The sequence below is a fragment of the Arvicanthis niloticus genome, chromosome 2 (assembly GCF_011762505.2).
Source record: "Arvicanthis niloticus isolate mArvNil1 chromosome 2, mArvNil1.pat.X, whole genome shotgun sequence".
Classification (NCBI taxonomy): domain Eukaryota; kingdom Metazoa; phylum Chordata; class Mammalia; order Rodentia; family Muridae; genus Arvicanthis; species Arvicanthis niloticus.
In genome coordinates this window covers 26,726,729-26,749,799 of record NC_047659.1, presented here as the reverse complement: position 1 = coordinate 26,749,799, position 23,071 = coordinate 26,726,729, and the positions used below count along the sequence as shown (strand labels likewise).

At 36.2% G+C, this 23,071-nt stretch overlaps 1 protein-coding gene across 2 annotated transcripts in view; it reads right to left on the bottom strand.

Annotated features, from left to right (window-relative positions):
• Positions 1 to 1,937: 1,937 nt before the first annotated feature.
• Positions 1,938 to 23,071, bottom strand: part of Epc2 (enhancer of polycomb 2) — an 89,433-nt gene continuing 68,299 nt past the window's right edge. The window contains exons 7-14 of one of the 2 annotated variants that reach the window (XM_034495753.2): positions 21,850 to 22,041; positions 18,670 to 18,759; positions 17,336 to 17,484; positions 16,891 to 17,234; positions 7,824 to 7,960; positions 6,096 to 6,255; positions 4,951 to 5,284; positions 1,938 to 3,952 (exon numbers count right to left, since the gene is read on the bottom strand). In XM_034495753.2, coding sequence (XP_034351644.1) covers positions 3,880 to 3,952; positions 4,951 to 5,284; positions 6,096 to 6,255; positions 7,824 to 7,960; positions 16,891 to 17,234; positions 17,336 to 17,484; positions 18,670 to 18,759; positions 21,850 to 22,041 — 1,479 coding nt within the window. In that variant the 3' untranslated portion in view covers positions 1,938 to 3,879. The remainder of the gene's footprint in view (positions 3,953 to 4,950; positions 5,285 to 6,095; positions 6,256 to 7,823; positions 7,961 to 16,890; positions 17,235 to 17,335; positions 17,485 to 18,669; positions 18,760 to 21,849; positions 22,042 to 23,071) is intronic. The other variant, XM_034495754.2, reaches the window with a different exon arrangement.

The window sequence follows — 23,071 nt, the reverse complement described above, 5'->3', positions numbered from 1 at the left end:
GTCATTGTTTTGGGAATGTGATTTTCTAAAATGGTTTTGATTTCTACACTGAAGGTAAAATATCTGATACGGTTGTCAGACTCTACTTTGGGGCGATCTTAAATTCTGCACCAAAGAAATGATGACTGAAGTACATGGCTGTTCCTGAACCTATGGTAAAACGTTATGACAGCTAAAAAGCCCTTCAGACAGTCTGAGGTATGGGAGGCCCTCGTCTAACTCACTATTGATACTATATAGTTAATAAGGCAATGGATACTGACAAAGGCAGGGAAGAGAATGTTTCTGGAATGCCTGGAGAAGTAGGTGCCTAAAGGATATTAACTCAGGGAGAAGACTAGAAAAGGATTAAAACACCCATCTTAAATTTTCATATTCTACATTCTGTATTCTCTTGGTATAGTCACTAAGTTGGTTACAATTATTCTGTGTGAGTGCATCTAAATGCTTGCTACAATACTCACAGTTGTCAGTTTCTGACATGACTTGAAAGAGCTCTAGACTAACTTGAATCTGACATAGCTTACTTCCTTGGCAAACAACCAGTGGCACAGAGGCCACCCGTGAGCCTCTACCAAGCTTATCAGTGAAGCCTTTTTTTACAGTTTCAGGAACTTTCTTATCTTACAGATGGGGAAATAAAGATCCAGAAAGGGCCAACTTGGCTGGTCCTGCTCCCACTGGTGATCGCACATTGAGAGTTTTGGAGCACTCACTGGCTAGGTCTGGAGAACCAGAACATAGCTAGAAGCCAGGCTTTCAAATGCATGCAGCTTGGTGGTGGAAGAGTGTGGGTGAGGAGGAGGTTGTCTTCCAGGGGAAGCTTTGGGCTGCTGCAGATTGTAGCAAGACAGGGCAGCACAGGGAGGCAGCTCCAGAGACGCTGTCACACTAAAGGGGGAGACGGTGCTCAGAAGTGCAGTGACTACCTAGGTTTAATACTTGGCTCAGGAACTCAGCTTGCCCCAACCCTTTTCTGACCTGTGAAATAAAATAGTACTTTCTAAAACTGTTTGCCAAAGGGGTTAAGGGACAATAAAACACAAATTACGTTGAAAAGTGTAGTGTCATACTCAAGTTCAGCTGAACATACTAGGTCAAAGTTTCTAAACCATCGGCCTTCTTCACTATTCTCAATGCCTTTCAGCCCTCAAGTCATATTAACAGTAAAATACTAAACACAGTTGCAGACACTGCACTCTGTTTTTAAAAGACCTACAATGCTATATGTATACATTTAAAAAATGTACACCGCAAATAATTCATTTTTTCTTGGTCTTTCTTCCAATATACTTAGAGCTTATAATTATATATATTATAATAATATTATACTTATGGTAATATTGACTCTGACTTACTGAGAAAGGGGGTACTCCCTTCAGTAAGGCAGAAATATGCAGTTTGTCTGATATTTTGCCTATACCAATGAAAGGATGACCAGTACACAAGTCATTTTGTAATTTAAACAAATGCGCACGCGCGCTCACACACACACACACACACACACACACACACACACACACACACACACACACGTAAAATCTCTCTTCCTACGCCTACTCCCTCCAAAGGAATGCATTTGCCCAGTGTTCTGAAAAGTTCCAAGACACAGCAGAATTGGCAGCTCACAGAGCAGCCACATAACTACCCTTAAAGTTAACAGTGCCTCTTCCTTTCAGCCCTGGAGAAGTGCTGGGACCGTGCACACGGATAACTGAAATGCATTCTATGAAGCAGGTACAACCAGTGAAGGAAGGAAGGCTGAGATTGTCTATTTTACTTCAAACGGAACAGATCAACTGGCCACCAGTCTTTCCAAGTTCTGAACTTGCTATCACTTCCAGAAACTGCACAAATGCATAGTTCTCGTTTCGCTTATTTATAACACACACATACACGAACACACACACATACACACATATATCACATAAGGCAAATTAACTTCATGCTTTACTTCAGCAAAATGGGGGGAGGGAAGAAGCTTTCTCTGAAATTAGCACTGAGTTGTTTCAAATTCTTCATAGCAAGATACATCCAACTGTAAGCAGAATAAACATAGTCATATACATATCAATCAAATTCTTTCCTTTATATCATCAGCAGTGAACCCCAGAGGTAGTATGGCAAAAACGAGCATGGATCCTATCAGGCCACAACCAACAAAGTAATTAAATTTATTTGTTCCCCTGTGGTTTTGACCATAAATTCTTTACATTTAGGATCTGAATAAAAACCACTCTCAGCAGAAATCCTGGCCCATTAATTTAACTGACAATAAGTTTACAACTTTCAGGACTGCAGATATAAAAAAGGTATAAAATTATGTTCAGTTTGAAATGGTTTTAATCGTATTCATTAAAAATATTTACATTTCCCAGGACTTCCAAAACCCCCTCGCAATATAATTCTACACTATACTCTATTTATTTATAAAATGAGGCTCATTTATGAGATTTCAACGACTGCTATACTACAATTACTTACATTCTGTAAAATATTTTAAGAACTTTCATAGCAAAGGTAGTTTATATTGGATTATCTGAAACCCAATCGAGCCCAGAGACGAGCCTTAGACCTTCTCCTCAACACCTGAAAGCCTGGGACGACAAGTGCTGCACGTGCTGGCCTGTCCCTCCTGTCCTCACTTACGCTGTGTGCACATGGTGAAATAAACACATATGCAGCATGGCCGTGTTTTGATATGTATTTTTTATTTCCCTGCAGTTTTCACTTATCAAGAACAAGTAACAGGGAAAGTTGTCTGAACTAGTGCATAAACAAACATTCTGAAACACCACTACACATATCTAATTTACAAGAACCGTATAAAAAAGTCACTAAAACACTACACTATGAAGGTGTCCAACACTTACAGTCAGACCTTTTCCAACCCGTTACTTGCCTTGTAGCCACAGGAAAACTCTTCAAAATTGAAAAGACAATCTTGCCACAACCCTCCCCCCTCCCAAAACCTGGGATGGCTCGATATATAGACTTCCAATAATTATTGCAATGATATGATGCAATACATACCTGGTAAATATCTTTTATGTGGTGTGTTACAGTTTTAAAGCCAGTTAAAATATGCAGTCTTCAGATAAAATGTAATCCATGAAAAATTTTCATATCTGCACAGTTTAAATGTGCTAGATGCATAATTTCCTAGTCCACTTTTTCTGTGTAATTATTTTTTATAAACTGGTATTATAAATAGAAATATACATTCAAAATATATGGAAAAGTGAGTTACTACATTAAATTTGCATGTATCGATCCATCCCTTTCCCCTGCACAGTAATAGAAAATACTATTTTGCCTTGAAGTCATATTTGACAGTGAAATGCCACTAAAGTATTTACCAAAAAGTCCATCTAGTCAAATTGTGAAACAAAATGAACCAAGTGAAAACTTTACAGTTCCTTTAGAAAAAAATTACAAGAATTTCATTTCCTAGCTATGAATCTTTTAACTTTTTAGACACAAAGTTGGATTTATTTTTTTTACAAGATACAAAATGTAAACATGGCAAAATAAATAGTTAAAACAAGTGATGCAGGATCCCATTTCATGCTCATGATCCCATTAAAGAATTATTTTTAAAATCCATTCAGTTGCAAATTCAAGTGCAAAAGCATGATGATGAATATCTACTATTCAAGTAACAGAAATAATATTGATGATACAAATAAACTATTTTACAAGGTAGTGATTTTCCCAATTTTACAAAATATACATCATATATGGACTTAACATCCGGTATACTGCACTCCATTTAGGTCCATTGTTCTGCTCTGTGAACCACAGAGTGTCGCCTTTTCTATTCCGCTGGAATATGAATGACTGCAACCATCCACACAGGTCAAAGCCACATGCTTTACGTTATGTCACTTCCATAGCTACTGTTGTTTCTGCTATTCCATTTAAACCCAGTCTTTCTGGTTCATGGTTCTCTCTATAAGAAGGCAAAGAGGAGAATAAGCATTAGCACTCTTGAGGATATATTGACTATATAAAGTCACAATAACTAAACAGAATTCCAGAAAACCCTCCATTTTTATTTCCAGGTAAGAATGAAAAGGTTTTCATTCTTCAGTTCAGAAATTCCACTAATTTCTAATACTAATGATAGATTAGGGAATCTATAACACGATTAATCCAAGTTTCTTTTTATAGGCTTAAGATCATAAACTCACTAACCCATACAGATCAATTTTCTTCTGATTTACTGTTCTCCTTTGCATTAGTGTTATTGAAAATAAAAACTTGCCCTGTAAGACTTTAGTTTTAGAAAATTCATCAATTTATACACATATATACATACTATAAAAATAAAAATTATTTTTAAAAATATAAAGCTAAGAATAACAGTTTGACTTCAACCTAAGCTCTGGTAACTAATAACAGCTTCAACCTATACTGTCAATCTATAAAAATGAGACAGGATGGAGGCTGGAGAGATGGCTCAGTAAGAGCACTGTTGCTCTTGCAGAGGACCCAGGATTGATTTCCAGCATCCAGATAATGGTTTGCATCTATCTGTAACTCCAGAGTCTGTCTCTCTCTCTCTCTCTCTCTCTCTCTCTCTCTCTCTCTCTCTCTCTCTCTCTCTCTCTCTCTCTCCCTCTCTCCCCCTCTCTCTCTCACACACACACACACATATGCATGCACATGCACACACGCCAAATGTGTGTGTGCATGCCAATGATGAGACTGACTGAAGTGTCTAAAATCAGTCAATTTGGCTTTTTTGTGTTTTGTCTTTTTATAACTCTGGTTGGCATTTAAGGATGCTACTAAGCAAAGAACTTTCTTTGTAGTAAGTAAATCTTCAAGCTTTTGAAAAAGCAAGTCTGTCAAAAGATACACTTGAGCAGTACAAAGCAAAAAAGGCCCTTCTCTTGATTCAGTACAGCTAGTGCACAGCTCAAGAATGGCACCCGCACCACACACCTGGCTATGCTGCTGATGGCACTGCTGGGAGTAACCTTTGGCACTCTGTCCATACTGGCAGCAACTGTGGCAAGTTTTAAGGCTGTTGGCGATGGTGCTGAAGTCCGTGTATTGATATGCACATTGACAGGAGAAACAACACTGACATTATTGAGGTGCACTGCATTGGTCAGGCAGGAATTGTTCATGGGAAGTGTCTGAGGACTGCTTGTGCACAACGCTGGGATCAAGTGGTTTGTAGTAGTGTGGCCAACTGTCCTTACAAGCTGTACAGCTGAAATCCCTGGGCTGGATGATAAAGCCATATTGGTGGAATATAATGTTTTAGAGGGTCCTGCAAAAGAGGGAGAAATCATTCAATTAGTGTGATGGGACAATAAAAAATGCTTAAAAAATTAGGAACTCAGTAATAAAAATAAATGTACTCATATTCTAATTAAACAAATACAAAGCTAAGTTTCCATATTACAGTCATGTAAGTAAGTTTCCAAAGCATTTTGCTACCTTTGTTTGTGTCAACTCTGGAGATAAATACAATAGGACAGATGAAAATGATAGCTGGATCTCCTTAAGGATTTATAGGCATACAAGAGTCAGCAAGGGCAGACTGCAGAAAAAGTGATCCTGAGTACATGTAGACAAACCCAGAGAATTCCGAGCTTGGGAGCTGTGAGAGGACCATGCAGCATGTCTGTGGGGCTCAGGCAGTAAGCAGCAAATGGCTTTCACAGCCAACAATGTAACACAGGAGGAGCTGGGGGAAGTGCCTCTTTGCATATGCGCATGTGGGAAAGCAAACCTGACTTCAGACTTTTTAACAGACCATGTTGTTTTGTATTTATTTCCCTTGATAAACAATTTATAGATGATCCAATGGGGGTGGTTAACAATGAACTCAATGGATTTCCTAAAACATGTGAGGCAACTGATAGTCCACGAATGGAATCAGAATGGAGAGATAGGTATATATAAGGTCAGGTGAGAATGCTAGAGAACATCCAGCTATTTATCCATATTAGTCCAAGGCATTTTGAACAGCATTGCATACATTTCCCCATATATACGACAAAATCAAATCCAACTTGAATTTGATTTGATGAATGGCAATTTCAAGTTAATAAGTATTCCAGAAACCTCAGTTGTACCTGAAGGCTGGACAACTCCATTCATATTGTTGTGGCCAGTGTTCTGTTCCTTGGATCCCTCACTGCGACTTGGAACAGGAGCACTGACCACTGCAGATGCAGCAAAGTGGGCGCTGGCTGAGTCAAGTGTTTTCGACATACAGTCAGAGGCGCTTGAGCCCTATAAAATGGACAGCAACACAGTTCAGTTTTCTGTTTATCTGTTTATCTATCTAAGCACTCTCTTTCTGCGTGTGGAGGGAGGTCAGACAGAGGACAACTGTCAGGAGTTGTTCTGTTCCTCCACTATGTCAGTTTCAGGGATCCAACTCAGGTTGTTATACTTAGCAGCAAGTGCCTGTACCTGCTAGGCCATCCTGCCTATATTCTGTTTTGTTAGATGTGATTAATAACATATTAGGAAATGTGTAGGACTCAAAGGATATTGCCTTTCTGATCCTGAATAGTCATAATTTCTTACATGAGAGATTTAGGACTTCAGGCCTTTTTTTTTTTTTTTTGTATATGAAGCATGAAAATCACCAGAAACTAGAAAGCAATTATTTCTGAAAAAGAACTATCAAACTGAAGAACCCATGCTCTATTAATTTTTCTACATAATAATAAACACTTTAAAAACTGCTTGATGAGTAGACACTGGATGAAATGAAATAACAGACATGATTCATAGCCACTCTATCACAATGTAACAACCTAGACTGACACAGGCTGCAAACACTTCAGGTTAGTTATCTGAAGAGACTCACAAAAAGCAAATCAAACCAAAAGTACAGTGGCCACTCATCCATGCTTCTGTATAGAACTGGCTGCTGCTAACACAGATAGCCACAGGCTAATTCCAGATCTACTGGGACTGTCCCAGAGGTATGGATAGAATAGCAACCAGGGTCATCAAGATTTCCATGGTGTCGCCTCATGACTTTAAGGTAAAAGGACAGACTCTTGAGAATGAACTAAATAAAGCACTGTTGGAGACCCTGGTCTGAGAGCTCAGAGTGTGACCACATGCAGTTACTCTAGTTATTACTGACATTCCTGCTCTTCAACATTATGGGAAATGAAACCTCAGACCTTAAACGTGACTTTATTTTGCCGAATTCAACTTTGAGACTATGTCCTTTTATTTTTGTTTTGCTTTCAATGGCTTAAAGCAACTGTACTGTATTCTTGCACAGTTCTAGAAGCCATGGCCCACAAGGAATCTCCCAAGGCTCATATCAAGGTTTGCTTTTGCTGAGTCGGTTCCTGCAATCTTCTATAGTATTTTCACTCTTATCACTGTATCTGTATTTATGTGTCTCGGAACTTCTGGTGGCATTTCTTTTCCCTTCAGGAAAATGTGGTTCACACAGGCAAAGGGGCCTGTGAAGCTTAGATTTACTACACAATTTAATAGAATTCCTTCTCATAAGCTATACTGGCATAGTACTTAAGTATAAACTTGATGAAGAGGTTAGAAAAGCCATATTCTTGAAAAAAAATGAAGGGGGTTTAAAAAAATAGGTAATTATTTTATAAACTCTCAACAATCCTTCTAAAAACTAGTTAATTCTTTCCTATATCAAAACTACCATATTTAGCTCTCAATATAACCAGGAACTAGTCTAGAAACTAGCTATTCAGAAAGATATAACTTAATAAAAGAAAATCTGAGTTAATTCTCAAACTCAAGAACAGAGATGCAAAGTCACCTGTAGGAACTTGAGAAAGAAGAGAGTGAGAGGTCACCTGTGCTTTTGGATGTGTCTGCTGTGAGGAATGCTGGGATTGCTGTTTCTGTTGAAGCTGCGCAAGTTGCTGTCTTTGCATTTGAACTAGCTGCTGTTGATGCGTCTGAAACTGCTCTTCTGTGATGCCCCCTGTTACTGATAAAGGATAAAAGAGTATTAGAGTATTTTTAATGATATAAGCAGAATACAACATAAACCCGTAAAGATAAAAAGCAAATACAAGCCACAGTATATATCTGCAAAGTAGAATCCCAATGGCAAATCTTTCTGAGTACTGTATGTTCATGTCCACAATCTCGTTTGTTCCTATGCAGTATTTTAACTGCATAACATGATGGAATTGAAATCTGTCTTTGAATTTTTGTGTTTTTTTTTATGTTTATTTGTGTGTTTAGCATGTGGGTGTGTGTATCACAATGCATGCACAGAAGTCAGAGAATGGAACTCAGGTCTTCAGGCTTGGTGGCAAGTGTCTTTCTTTACTCACTGCTGGCCCCAGCTTTGGAGTCTCTTAGTTCTCCACATTAGGGTGCCCACAGAGTAAGAGCAGTAATAATAATGATAGATAAATGCATTTACTACTGTAAATATTAATAATAACCAAGTTACAGCCTTAATGAGAGACAAATTATTTCTGCCAGTTTTTATGACACTTAAGTGAAAATACTTTCCTTTCTGATTCTAACCTGGAGTAGAAAACAATCACATTCAGCAGCCATAAGCCCCAGTGTAAGCCAGTGTAAGCCAGTACAGTCAATGTCTGAAATAAACTATAGAAGCAAGGGTTGGAAAGGAGACATTTTCAGAGAACTAGAGTTACGATGGACCCTCAGATGCAACCAACAATGAATGCTCTGAAGAGTGTACTCAGTTATGGGTTTTAGTAACAATAAGACCCCTGTTTTCTTAAGGCGACAGAAGGATCAGTTCAAAAGATTTACAGTAGGTACATTTTTTTTCTCCAAGAAATGTAAATGAAATTTTATGAACTCCTATTTAAGTGAGCCAACATAGCAAACACACAGTATTTTCATAAAAATTAGCACTCATTTAGAATATAAGTGTCCAATGACACCAGAATACACATATTCTTAAAAGTAATTCTCACTCTTCCTTCCTTTTCTCTTTGCAGTGCTACATCAATCCTTCCACAGAGCTGCATCTCCAGGTTAATTCTACTTATTTAAAAAAAAAAAAAGATTTCTTTTCTATTTTACTCAATCACTAATAATTTACTGTCTACTCCCATGTAGAATGTGCCCTAGGAATCTTGGTGACTATAGGGGAAAATGAATTAGAAAAAGGGTTATTACTATAAAGTCCCACAGTACACCTGGGAAGAAACAGAGTGATGTCAGTCACTGCTTCCAGTGTTGAGCAGTCTAATCAATACGCTCTACAACCGAGGTGCCTTACTCCCCCAAAGTTCCTGTTCAGTAAGACTATCAAATAAGAATATTTTGTAGTAATTTGACAGAAATATAGACAAAGAGCTAAGCTGTGCTTAGCAAGATGGACAAAGTTTTAGATATACTTTCATCTCTCTTATATGATACAGCATCACCATTTCTATTGAATTATGAGGGGAAATAAATATTTTATTTCTAGAAGACTCCAAACACTGGCATATTTATTATACTGCTCACTTTAGAATCTTTACCTGTATTTTTGAAGTATACAATAGTTATTTTACTGAATTACCAACAAAATCAAGTCTTTCTTTTTACATGTTAAATTCACTGCAAGTGTTCTATTTTTAAATAAAATAATTAAGTCTAAAGTTACAATCTTCAAAATCAAGTGAAAACATGAAGTATTCATGAATTTCCAGGCTTTTGAAAACCTTGGGGAAAGAGATGAAAAAATAGCTTATTAGATATGAAGGCAAGAAGAAAAACCATAAATCTAAATAATTTAGCAGAAAGGAAAAGGTAGACTCCAAAGCTAGCTACGTCCAAGGATCCCATGCTCTCTGACGCGATCTGAGCTTTACGTTGTGGAAAAGTGAAACTTATGCTTATTAACTTATGGATAAATAGTAAGATATCACACTTTTAGTGCCATTTAACAACAGAAATGTGAGCAAGACTCTTTTTCTCTTTCCAAAGCCTTGTGAGGCAGTTGGTAAGGTGATAGTAATTTAGAATAAAACACTAACTCTGATAATCAGAAATGCTCCAAAACCCATCCAGAACCTTTTCATTGTATTCAAACAGTTTATACATTCAAAGAGTTTTTAATCTGAGCATTTAGATTTCAAATATTTTGATAATGGATATTTAACCACTAAAGTTCACACAAATATTCTAAAATATTCTTAACTATGTCAGATATGGAACAGTTAACTTATCTAAATTAGTAAACAAAATGAAGTATAATTTTAATTGAATAAATGATTTTTTGAATTGAGTGTGGGGGTTCTTGGCTGTGCTCTTGCTAAGGCAGAAAGATTGGCTGAGGCTACACAGGAACCAATTACTCTTGAGTTACTCTACAGCTAACAAAATATTGCCCACTGAGTGAGCAAGTAGTAATTATGTATATATTTAAAAGGGGTATTAAAACTCTCATTCCTGATCCCACTTCTGGTTAAGAATCACTCATAAAAAAAAAAAAAAAAAAACCATAGCCAAAAAAAAAAAAAAAAAAAAAACCTAAAATGAAACAAAACCTAATTCTACAACACAGATAAGCTTTTAAAATTACCCTGCACCCTTTACTCAAGTTAAGTTTGCTATTTCTATTCCTGACATTCAGGAATAGAATGTCATTGGGTTGTTTCATGTTTCAAACTGTTCTTTATCTAGAATTTTCTGGAGTACTGTTGTTTAATTCCTTTGTTAGCGGGAGCGGTGGAAAAGGAAAGGTGGTGCGAGATACAGACACAGCTGTGACCTGATTCTCAGGGTTGATGAATTTGTGGGAAAGAGTAAAACTTAGATTAAAAACACTTTCTCAGTGGATTATTTTTCCAAAGTTACTGGGATATTTCCGAGAGATTTATTTTCTTTTTCACACTGAATCATCTAGTGGCATACATTAAAATGCATCAGAAAGGTCACGGTTACAGTGAACACATCCATTTGGGATGAAATGCAGGAAAGGAACTCCTTATTGGTTGGGGTGGCAGTGGTACAGACAGAAGTGGTGATGGATCAAACAAGCTCTCTTCCTGCTAGTTTACAAGTTGGCAGCTTAAGAAGAAACTTAGTTCACTCCCCAAAGTTCTATCAGGTCACAATTACCACAAACCTGTCCATCCTGAAAGGTGACAATACTTAACTGCTTTAGGTATATGGGAAGCATTCTTTTCCTTAAGTAAACAGCTTTACAAATCTTTCTGCCTAATATCCTTTGACAGACTGGTATATCCACTAAAGAATTTCTTCCTTATACATTCAACACTGTACACAGTAGAACCTTGCAATTCTTGCTGCTTGTACAGCACTGCCAGTATTTCCAAAAGCACCCTTTCTGGCTCCCTTCTATACACTGGATTTGCTACCCTTCTTGTACTAGTTGGCTTTTATTCTTCAGATGACTCCATATAGCCTTTACAGACACTAATGGCCATTACTTTTCTACTGTGTGTTTCCTATATGGCGCTCTGGTGGGGCTAAGCTCTTTATACCTTTCTCTCCAGGTCTCTGGTTTAATGATCCATGAAAAAACCAAAACAAAACACTCTGGATACTTCACAGACTTTATATAGTGACATAACTACAGAGTTCTAAGATTGGATGCAGAGGCATTCTTCTGGTTATTTGAAATATATTCAAGTATTTCTTGATTTTGTATTGCTGTCCACTGATAAACCAAAGACATAAATAAACAGAAACATGTTCTAGTTACTCTGGTATGATAATCCAATTACAGAATATGAACTTTTTTCACTTGTGCCCACCTTTGCTTTTTAATTTTTAACAGAATTTCTTGAATTGGGCTAAGATATATTCTTGAGAAAGCATGATTTTTTTCAAATACTGGCCTAGACCAAGTTTCTACAGTTTAATGGAGAACACCTAATGTGCTGGTGAAGATTATGTTACCTTGCATTCTCTACCTGATGAGTCTTTGTTGTGAATTACAGTAAATGGTTTAAAGCGATGCTGACCACACCAGGGTTTCATTGTAAGGGACAGATCTGGGTCTGAACTGGCGGCAGGCAGATGGGGAGGTTCTGTCTTACAGCTTACATGTCACAGTGCAGAGCAAGCAGCAGTTCTCATACAACACTGGAGTACTCCAGGGAAAAGCTAGGGGAGTTGGAATTACTGTACAAGTCTACAAATGTTTTATAAGCATAGCTTGTAGATACAGGAAAATAACTGCCAGAGTTGGAAGGGCTGGGAAATGAGGAACAAACGGATACAACTGGGAGATAACTACAGATTTCCAATGTCCAAACACAGTAGTTAATATTAAAGTACTGTTAATTCCTTTAACAGTCACACTATTTTAATATCTTAGCTTAGGTCTGAGTTTTTTTTTTTTTTTTCTTACCTTTAGAGGTGGCCATAATCTCCCTAAATAAATACAACCTTATGAGTATTTACATTAGTTGTTAAAGCAATTCCACTTCCCAACACTTTTTATCCTTGCAAACATTTCATGGCAATTTAAGAATGGGAAAAGAAACTAAATAAATGAAAACTCAGGACTTCCTCCTGGAACACTATAGAAACTGTTAACAATTGTAAGTTATCTGGAGATGCTCAAAAAGGCTATTGGTGTCTATCAAAGCATGCATTAAAAAAAATAAAAGAAAACTATATCATGCTAACATGAACAGTCTATCAGTAAGAACCATGTTGAACAAACATCTGGCCCTTTAAGTTTGAATCAATAAAGCTGTTTTACATATGAAACATGTTTTCTTGAATTTTATACTAAAGAAAAACACTTTTTAAATTGACAGTACCAGTTTCAAATGACTACTGACTATAGCACCCTCTACTTCTATAAAGAATGAAATGTTGCCATGTGCTGCCAGCTCCTTGAAGATATCGTTTTCTTTCTTGACTTTTCAATCATCAAACATAGGGCTTTGTATATAAAACAGTGTAAATAATTTTATATGAAATAATTTTTCTGCTTATTACTAATTATGCTCAATACAGCCTCTTTCCTTTCTCAGTTTGGCTGAGTTTTTAAATTAAGAATACCTTTATGTAGTAATTAGTAGTGTTTCTCATTTCATTTAAAATTCGTTTTCTGTTTTAGTCTTTCTACTATTTAGGGCACACATTTAAGTTTCCTTTGAAGCATATCAAAAATGATAAATGTAAGTTATATATAATGGGATACATATATAATCCTAGTAACCGAGTGGCTGATGCAGGAAGAAGCCAGACTGGGCTACATAGAGATCCTATCTCTAAACAATCAATACATTAAATGAAACATTTTTAAAACACAGAGATTTTGACTTGACTTTAAAAAGTTAACCATGTTCACTAACAACATGAACATAAAAGACTCTAGACCACTTGCCTTTGAGTATGCACATGACACAGCCTTCTTACCTGCTTTCCTTAAGAACTAAGAACATGCCATAGAAACAAGAACTACTGCTAAGTACATGAGATTTCATCTCTGCTTAAACTCTTCATTTACTGGGATTTCCCAGCAGGGAAGGAAAACTCAAACAGGTAAAATTATATGTCTGTTCTATTAGTTTTAAAAAATAAACAGCTTTCGAGACCAAAGTTTACCCAAATGAGTAAATGACAAAATTTTTAGGCATAGAAGGGAACCAGTATGGGTATTTACTGACTGCACTGGGAAGTGCCTTTCAGTTATCTAGCTGTTGTTTATAACAGCTCACTAGATACCTACATTTCCACGTCTGAGACTCTCACTCCCAAAGTGGTGCAAAGACCCAAACCTAGGACCTGTCCAGCCTACGCAAGCTCTACCACTGAAAGAACACGAACTTCTTCAGCCAACAAGCCCAATGTTGTAAAAATGTACTAAAAACAAAAACTCTCATGATCTCAAGGACAAGAAGACCTCAGGTAGTCTAGAAGTAAATAAACTCTTTGTTTTACTAACATCTAAATGTGAAAAGCTGATTTAAAAAGATTGAATTCTAGGGCTGGGGAGATGGTAGAGTTGGTCAAATTCTTGCTGTATAACTACAGCGACTTTAGGTACTCATGGAAAAAGGGTAAAGCAGACAGCACATGTAATCCCAGTACCACAAAGATGAGAGGTAGGTACATTTCTAGAACTCACTGGCTGGTCAGCTCAGGTAATTATTAACTTAGGCTCAGTAAAAGCTCCTGTTACTGCAAAGCATCAGACAACTGACATTGACTTCTGGACTCCATACATGCACACACACATAACCATATACATAGGGGCACATATACACCACAAATAAACACACACAGAATGACCTCTAATGTACCTTTGTTATTACTTGAATACAAACATTTATTTTGTGTGTATGCATGTTCGCTTGTGTGTGTGCAAGTACATGGGCATATGTGCAGACCACAGAACAACTTTAAGTGTAATTCTTCAGGTACTATCCACCCTTTAAAAAAAAGACCCAACTCTATTACTGGCTTGGAACTTAGCAAGGAGGCTCAACCAGCTGTCAGAGAGCTTCAGAGATGTGCCAGTCTCCACCCTCTTAGTGCTGGGATTATACGAATATACTACCATGCTTGCCTTTGCGAGTGTGTATGTACATTCTAGAGCTCAAACTGAGGTTGAAAGGTATGGAATATTTAAAAATACAGGAAAAATGACAGATGGCATGTGCACTTATGGTAATTTAAAAACTTTTTTTCATGATGATACATGGATAATGTACCTCATTATGATAGCTGATTATTAGAAAACAGTTTCAGTTATATTAAGTTATAATTTTGGATCAATATATATATTCAGAATTGATATAGCAACAGAAAACATATAACATATCTGGAAAACATTTATGTCAAATACAGAATTCATTTGGTACATATAGTAGAAATCTGTAAATATTCAAATTGAGAATCCATTTAAGTCATTGCAAACATGCTATATATTGGTAGAGTTAAAAAGACAACATATAGTCAAACACAATTATCAACACCTATATAGAATATGTTTTGAATTCTCTTTTTGGTACAGAAATTTCTATTCATATAATTTTGAATAATCTTGGGAATTGGCTGGAAAAAGACTCAACACTGTTTAACTTCCTGTAATAACAGATTTCTAGAATCTCAAAGATCTCAAATTATACGAGATATTTTCATTCACTTCAGATTCAAAGGCTCATTAACCTTTACCAACTCACAAACTATATAAAGGGGCATCATTTTCTTAAAAGTTCAGCTTGGAGAAAAGGAACCAAGATATTCAGAGAAATGTAGGCCAACTTCCACTCATTCAAACAACTCTAATTTTCTACTGTAACCTTTAAATGGATGGATGTCTACACCAAATTGAAAAACAGCTCACACACAAGACTGAGCACCACTGGCACCAGATTCCAAACTGAAAGAATTTAACATAATTTTAGAGAAGTTTAGTTACAACTGCAGCATTCGACCATATTTAGATATGCTTATGTTTTCATGGTATGAATAGCAGTCCATGCAGAGACTCACAGCCGGCAAAGAGGCAAAGGACAACTGACTGCTGAGTGCTCAGCTTTAAAGCCAGCTCGCAAACTATCCCATGCAAGATCCAGGAAACACGGAAAAAAGGGGGTAAAATGAACTATGAGATGAACAATAGGGAAGAGGCTGTGAAATCCTGTGTTATGCTTATGATATGGTCATCGCACTCAGGAATCCACAACAGCTGTTGTTGACTGAACAGGGCATATACAGGAGCGAACCAGTAAATAATATTCACAGACAAGGGAGGATCTTGTGGGTCCCTGCACCATTCAGGAGAGCTAATGGCAATCTAGGGCTGCTGGTGGAGAGGAAGTCAGCTATCTTCAGTCATGTAGCTACTGGTGAGTCATTCATACTCCTGTGAATAGACTGACTCCCACGTCCACATTAAGAGCCATGATTAAACCCAGTGAGTCGGCAAACAAAAGAACAACAAAACAAAAAGATAAGAAAATGGAATAGGGACTTGATGGGTATAAGAGGGGCTCTGAAAGGGCTGGGAGGAAATAAGAAGGAGGAGAGGAACATATGCCACCAGAATATATCATTTATTTTCATGAACTGTTGAATAAATTATTTTAAAAATGAAATAACAAGTTTTATTTAATTTATTTCTACTGGCTACCATGCATAATTGCAGTATATATAATAAACATATTTATAAATTATATATACTTATAAACATGTAAGAAGATTATCCATAGAATAAAACAAATCAAAATTATATTTTGGAATGCCCAGATATTCAAATTATTCTTAATGTATATACCATAAAAACACTAAATTATTCGAGCACAAACTCATTATATACATACATACATACATACATACATACATACATACATACAAACATACATACATACGGAGGCATGGCCTCAAAAGTAGCTATGTAGTTAAGGATGACCCTGAACTGATTTTCCTGCCTCTACCTTCCAAATGTTGAGATTATAAACACATTACTATATCTAGCATAGTATCTCTTAAAATGAAAGATATTTCTGATCTCAACTAGAAAGGTAAGCATGCAGACAGAAATCACTATTCAATAGCATGGCATCCTTTAAAAAAAAATCATTTTCTAGAAAGGCTTTCAACAGAACTCTCAAGGAGCACTGCTTACATTCCATCCAAGTTAGTGAACATTTTTAAACATAAGACGTAGACAGCATTGTAGACCAGTGATCAGGAGGCAGCCAGTAAGCAGTAAACTCACAGGGAACACTGGGCTCAGCCCACATACTTGCCACACCACTCACATGTAAAATTCAAGTCACTTAGTAGGGAGCTATCTCTTAGGCTGAGAACTAAACTAAAATTTATTTCCCAAACAGAAGTAGGAAAATAAGTCTCCAAAATGTATTATGAGTTCATTTATTACATAATGGACAGGAAGAAGAAAGAACAGCCAGCAGCAGAGAGTTGGGAAGACTTTTTGATGATTACCTGATATGCCGTTCTTGCTGGTGTTCAATAAAGCTACAGATGCTGCAGAAACTCTTTTACTGCTCACAGTCTGCCCTGGTTTTCTTGAGGTACATTCTTCACTATCAATGTCCTGTACATTTAGTAGCCTTGGCTGGAAACACTGTAGTCGACATGATCTGATATTGCTTAATATTTCAGAAAGAGACAGTCTATTTTCACAAGGTTTACTGGAAGCATTGGTCCGAGAGAAATTAGAAGAAAAGTCTATAGTTTGGGAAGAGCTTGAAAACCCATTCAGCATCTCAGGGTCTATCTGTTTCAGGACGGGGTCATGTTCTGTGGATATTCGGTCCATTATGACCCTGTAAAGCAATATAAGACATACATGTGTATACCACATATAACTTTTTCTCTACTGATTCCCTTTCAAGTAGAAAATGATACCAAGGTCAAAGCAGCTCACCTCCCACCTCTGCCAATTCGCCTTCTTGCAAATCCTATACATCTTCTTGGAACTGTAAGTGTTGTAAGACAATGCTTATACCTCAACCCATCCAAGTCTGCCAACTCTGAATTTTCACACGTATGCTTATTAGCTTGGTCCAAACGCGGCTGCAAAGAAAGAGAAAAAAGATAACTCAGTGTAATTCTAAAATGAAGAAAAGTTAAATCATGATAAAAATAAAATGACTGCAAATGGTATTAGAAGAACAATGAAAATTTAGGTGAAAAACTGTAAATTGAGGCTAAAATGTATTAATCTAGTTAAAATTTATAAAATTAAAATCAAAAGCTAATCAAACTAGATAAAAAGTTTCCTTATCCAAATTACCCACTCTAAACTACATACACTTAGTATGTGTTTTAAAAATACCTATAAAGAATGTTTTAAGTTCATCTAGAGAGAGAAATATAATTGTTAATAAACTAGAATGAGTTTTTTTAGGGGGTGCAAGAGGCAACTAAAAATTTAGTGGAAGTATATGCACATGCCAAGCTTAAGCTTTCTCTTTGCTTTTAAGAAATGCAGAGCCTGTTTCTTGGCCTTTTTCTTATATGTGTCACCCTGTTTTCTGTTTCAGCACTTTGTCCCCCTTGCATAGTAGTTTTCCCATCTTCTATCAGCATAACTTGAAAACAAATCCCTATCCTCCCTACATTAAGTCTGCCCTCAAAAAGGGTGTCTATCTGCGCATACCATAATGCATCAAATGGTTTGCACAAACCATGCTAAAAGGGCAAAATGAGCTTCTCTACTCTACAGTTACATACCTCGTAGAAAACCTTAGTCTGGGGCATCAGGGCCATTCTCTAAACACTGCACCCAAAATGGGGCATTAATAACAAAAAGAGATTTCTTAATGTGTCTGAAATTTATGGATACAATTATCAGACAACTTTGCCATAACCTTTAAAAATTATACTTATTGGGTGTAACACACACACACACACACACACACACACACCACACACACATTCAGTGAATATCCAGAAACCACCAAAAGTTCTAAAGCCAACTTAGACATGTGCAATTAATTTTCACAACTGCTAAAGCTTTAATTAAAGCTCCTAATGAACTAATCTCAAAAATAAGAGTTGTCTAAGTAAAGAATTCTAATATTTTGTGAAAGAATTTGGCATCTTTCATCTTCTTCTGCTAGTATTCACATGCCACAGGAGGCATTAAATAAGGAATATTGATGCGCTTCCCACTTTTAGACTCAGCCTACGTTACCTTGACATGAATGATCTGTTAATTCCAGCTCACAAAAATATCACAAAAAACAAAGTTCTTACAGCGTAATACTGGCATCCTGCCCGCCTTCTGAAAGCACAGGGACCATCAGGATCATTTTCTTCTTCAGGTTCTGATGCTGGAGATGGTACCTGGATAAAACAGGTGCTCCATTTAGCTGTTACCAAGTTAACATATTAATGTATATAATGATTGAAAATCAAATCAGATCACAAACACACCTGCCTACATCCAGCAGGTAGCTAATTTGCCTGAAACATTCAATGACTGGTAAATATTTTCTGTAGCTAAAAATCCTTTTTAAGATTCATTCTTGCATCTAAGCACACTTGGTACTGTTTTTGAACAAAGGCTAGACATATCAGTATAGTTTTTATATATCCCATTTATATAGTCATAAATGCTTGATGATGACAATTATGCCTCACCTATAGGTAGTTGTAATTTTTATCTAGAAACTTCTTTCTACAATAAAGTCAAATGCTAAAGAAGAGGCGCTAGACTCTCTGGAACCAGCCACAGCAAGCTGTGAGGTGCCATGTGGGAACTGGAAGCAAACCCAGGTCCTCTGTCAGAGCAGCAAGTGAACTCAACCACTGAACCATCTCTCCAGCTCCTTAAATCACTGCTTAAACCTAACAAGTCAGAAACAGAACTTTAGCCAAGTATATACAAACATTGGTTGTTGAGAGAAATCTTAAGACTACAACAGTAGAAGAAAAGTGTAAAGACTTTTAAAGAGTTGCTACATTAAAAAGGATTTTGCCAGGACCAGATGCTACCAGCCAAATATCCTTATATAATCTGAAAAGGACCCCTGGGGCAGAACTGACTCAATAGAGCACAATTTTATGTCATAAGAACAGATTAAATGATATATACATATCATATATATATATATATATATATATATATATATATATATATATATAATAAAATATACTTTGGTACAGTAGAGAAACAATAAATATAAAAACAAAAGCCTTAGTCCTTGAGTTTGGGTTGCCTCTCAATCTCACATCTTTTTCTCACAAATGCCCGCCTCATCTTATTAACTTGGTAGTTTTGAATCTCAAAAATTACATTCCTTTTTAGAGAAGATTATTTTCCCCTCCACATTAATTCCAAACTGTGGTGATTACCATAGAGCTGTGTCACCTCAGAAGAAGGGCATTTATTTGAGGTTCCAATATGCCTTCAATAGCCCACAGGGGAGAAAGGCATAGTGAGCTGGGCTGATTCTCCTTCCTGAGGTACCAACTCCCAAACTCAAATCGTAAATTAATCTCAACTTTACAGTTTGGTTTCTCTGTAGGTGTCTGTCAATTTCTTGCATGAAGTGCCTCACTCCTTTCCAAGTATCACTCTCTAGGATGGACTCCAGCACACACAGAAAGGCAGCACCACAGAGCAACCAAAGGAGAACCAGAAGTACAATTAGTACAGACAGGGTTTCTGCATCTTCCCAGCTACAGTCTGCTGGTCAGCCTTGGTTAGAATGCTTTCTTAAACTTATCTACTCCCTTGTTCATGGTTTACTGGATAACTTATCTCTCCCCATGTGTCCCGGAATCCACTCCTGGGAGAATTTAGAACTACAGTCTAAATACCTACATTATTTAGTGATGCCAACATACAGGCAAGCAGTCTCTAATAATGTGAAAATACCATAAAAACTAACAAAAGTTGTTTAAAACTTAGGAAAAGGTCTCAGGAAACTTGTAAAATGCAATTTTAATGTATGAAGGGGAGAAGAACAATGTAAATAATAATAAAAAACTTGAGCTGAAATGAAAACTCCTTAATACATAAGGAATGCGTGACAAATTATGCTGAATGAGGCCTTTTCTAAGGCAGTGGATGGAACAGCGATCAGGAAAACATTCCCCTATAGTCACAGCATCTCATGGCATCCTTCTCATAGGACTTGAACATATGCAAGATGTTCTAGATTTTCACTGGCACCGACAATCAACTACTCAGCAAGTTTTACATGCATTTATTAACTGTACCATTTTCTGACTTAGGCTTTCTAATAATTTCCCATCTGCCTACTTTCCTTACCCCATCCTTCCTATCTCTCCCTCTCTCTTCTGTTTGCTCCAGCCATGGCAAACTGCTCCATTTCCCTTTCATCACCCTACATTTCTGCTCGCACCTTCTGTTTTCTCTACCTGGAAGAACTTAATATGCCACTATTTGTTACACTCCTTTTTTCAAAGTGATCATCTGATGACTTTCCCATGACTGCAAAGGGGTATCCCAGACTAACTGGACAGTTCTTCTGACAAATATAATGACTGGTTTTATTAAGTGGTTCTTAAGAACATGTAACATAAAGCATATTTTTGTATATTTATTAATGCATATGAACACTGCAACAATCAAAGGCTTTACAACAAGCAGTCTTGTGCCTAAAGTTGTATATTTGATGTTGACTTTTAAAAGAAAATTGCCTTTAAATAAATAAAACATTAAAATATGACATATCTACTAGTAGATTTAAGTGGTTATAGCATTTTCTTTGGAATGCTTTAGGTCATATAGAAAAAGGAGAAATAGGTTTTTGTCATACCAGGTGCTTTTTCAAAATCATAACCTGATCCTTTAATATAGACATATAAAAATTGCAATTATAAAAATAAAATAAAAAAAAATTAATCCTAAATACTTTGCCAAGAAACTGTTGAATAGTTGAAAACAAGTTAAAACTTTAATTAGTTCTTCTAAATCTTTAAAATAAATTGCTATTATCTGGCAAGTAAATAAAATTTAAAGTAAATCAAAAAGAGATTATATTGGTAGAATATGAAAGAAAGAACACTGCTGGTACATATTTATATTTATGTGTCATGCTTTCTAATACTGCCATCTTGGACTCAGTAATGCTATCTCTAAAAAGTCAGTGCTATTTCTAAAAGCTTAGAAACAGGAAGAAGACAAAGATGCTTGTTTTTATAAAAGGTGAAACCTGAAAACTATGTAAATGCCCCATACAAAATACATTTCTACAGCTGACAAAAAAAATAACAGAGTAAAATACGAAGTTAGTGGCAACATATATGTGTGTGTATACATGTATACTTATGGAATACGTAGAAAGTGTTTTATAACACTAGGTGAGCGAAGCAGAATCAAGACGAAGATGCCAATTACATTGCAAAACACAGCAATATAAAAGAGTAGGAGGGTATGTGTGTAAAACAGTTTCAAACAAGCACCTGTGGAAATTCATCTTCATCTGAGCTCTGAAAGTCATATTGCTTAATGTCACTCTTATTGATCACAGGCAATGTCTCAGGAGTGGGCTGCTGAGGTGCTATCACAGCCTCTGCCTTAGGCTTCTTTGGGTACTTCTTCTTTTGACGAACCACATCAGAAGCCTCTTCTTTCAAAGACAAATGATGAGGGTGCTGTTTACATGACGAATTTTCCCCCAAAAGGAAGAAATGAAAATCATTTTAGAAATCATGAAAAACTATGCTCCTCTTTGAAAAACATACATTTTTCTTTAGGAGTTAATTTTAATTATTGTTTTAAGTATGAAAACTTTATTATGTCATAAACTGAAACATGGTTTAGATTTACTTTCTATAATTTATAATGAAAAATAATTATGGTGTTTAAGTTTGTTTTTTATGAATAACTAATCTATAATTTTTAGACTATTCTATTCTTATGCCATCCCATGTTTAAAAGGTATTTAAATTTAATTCTTACTTAAATCCATTGTGTTGGTGAACAAAATTCATTACTTTATTTTTAAAAATAATTGAATTAAATAACTAATTTATTAATTTAGTGCTACACTAATTTCCAATTTATAAAAATGTCTATGTGAGGTAATCTTTTGAAAAAATAAATTTATGAGCTAGACAAACACTTTCACTGTTTACAACATGTAATTATTGCCTTGACTGAACAATAATCAAACGGTCCTCAAGTACCCCAGGGTTCTGTGTAGTCCATCTGGCAAAGGGTCTGACTGAAGGGTTTGGTCCCTTCCCCTCTCCACAAGGCTTTTGTTTTATATACTGGTTGGTATTGCTTTTGATAAAAGAAGAACTGTCTCTTTTAAAAAAGCTGAAAAATGACTGTTCTAAGCAATAAATTAAAAACAATATTAAAAGTTTAAAATTATTAAGGAAGTTATATATTGTCTCATGTAGTACAGATACTAAAAATACCTTCGAGGGAGAACGAGTGCACACGACAGAAATGCTGTCTGAGGGGCAGGTCAATACTTAGTGAGTGATAGGCTGCTTGAGAGAGATGAGTAAGGGCACAAACTATTGGTTTAAAAAGGAAACTCCAAAGTCTTAGCAATTTTCCACATTCAAAATGGGATGAGTGAAAATTAAATATACTAACTGTGCACAGGGTTAGACAACACTGTGTTATACTGTATCTCTAAAAATAATAACTACTTTTATTTACTCAGAT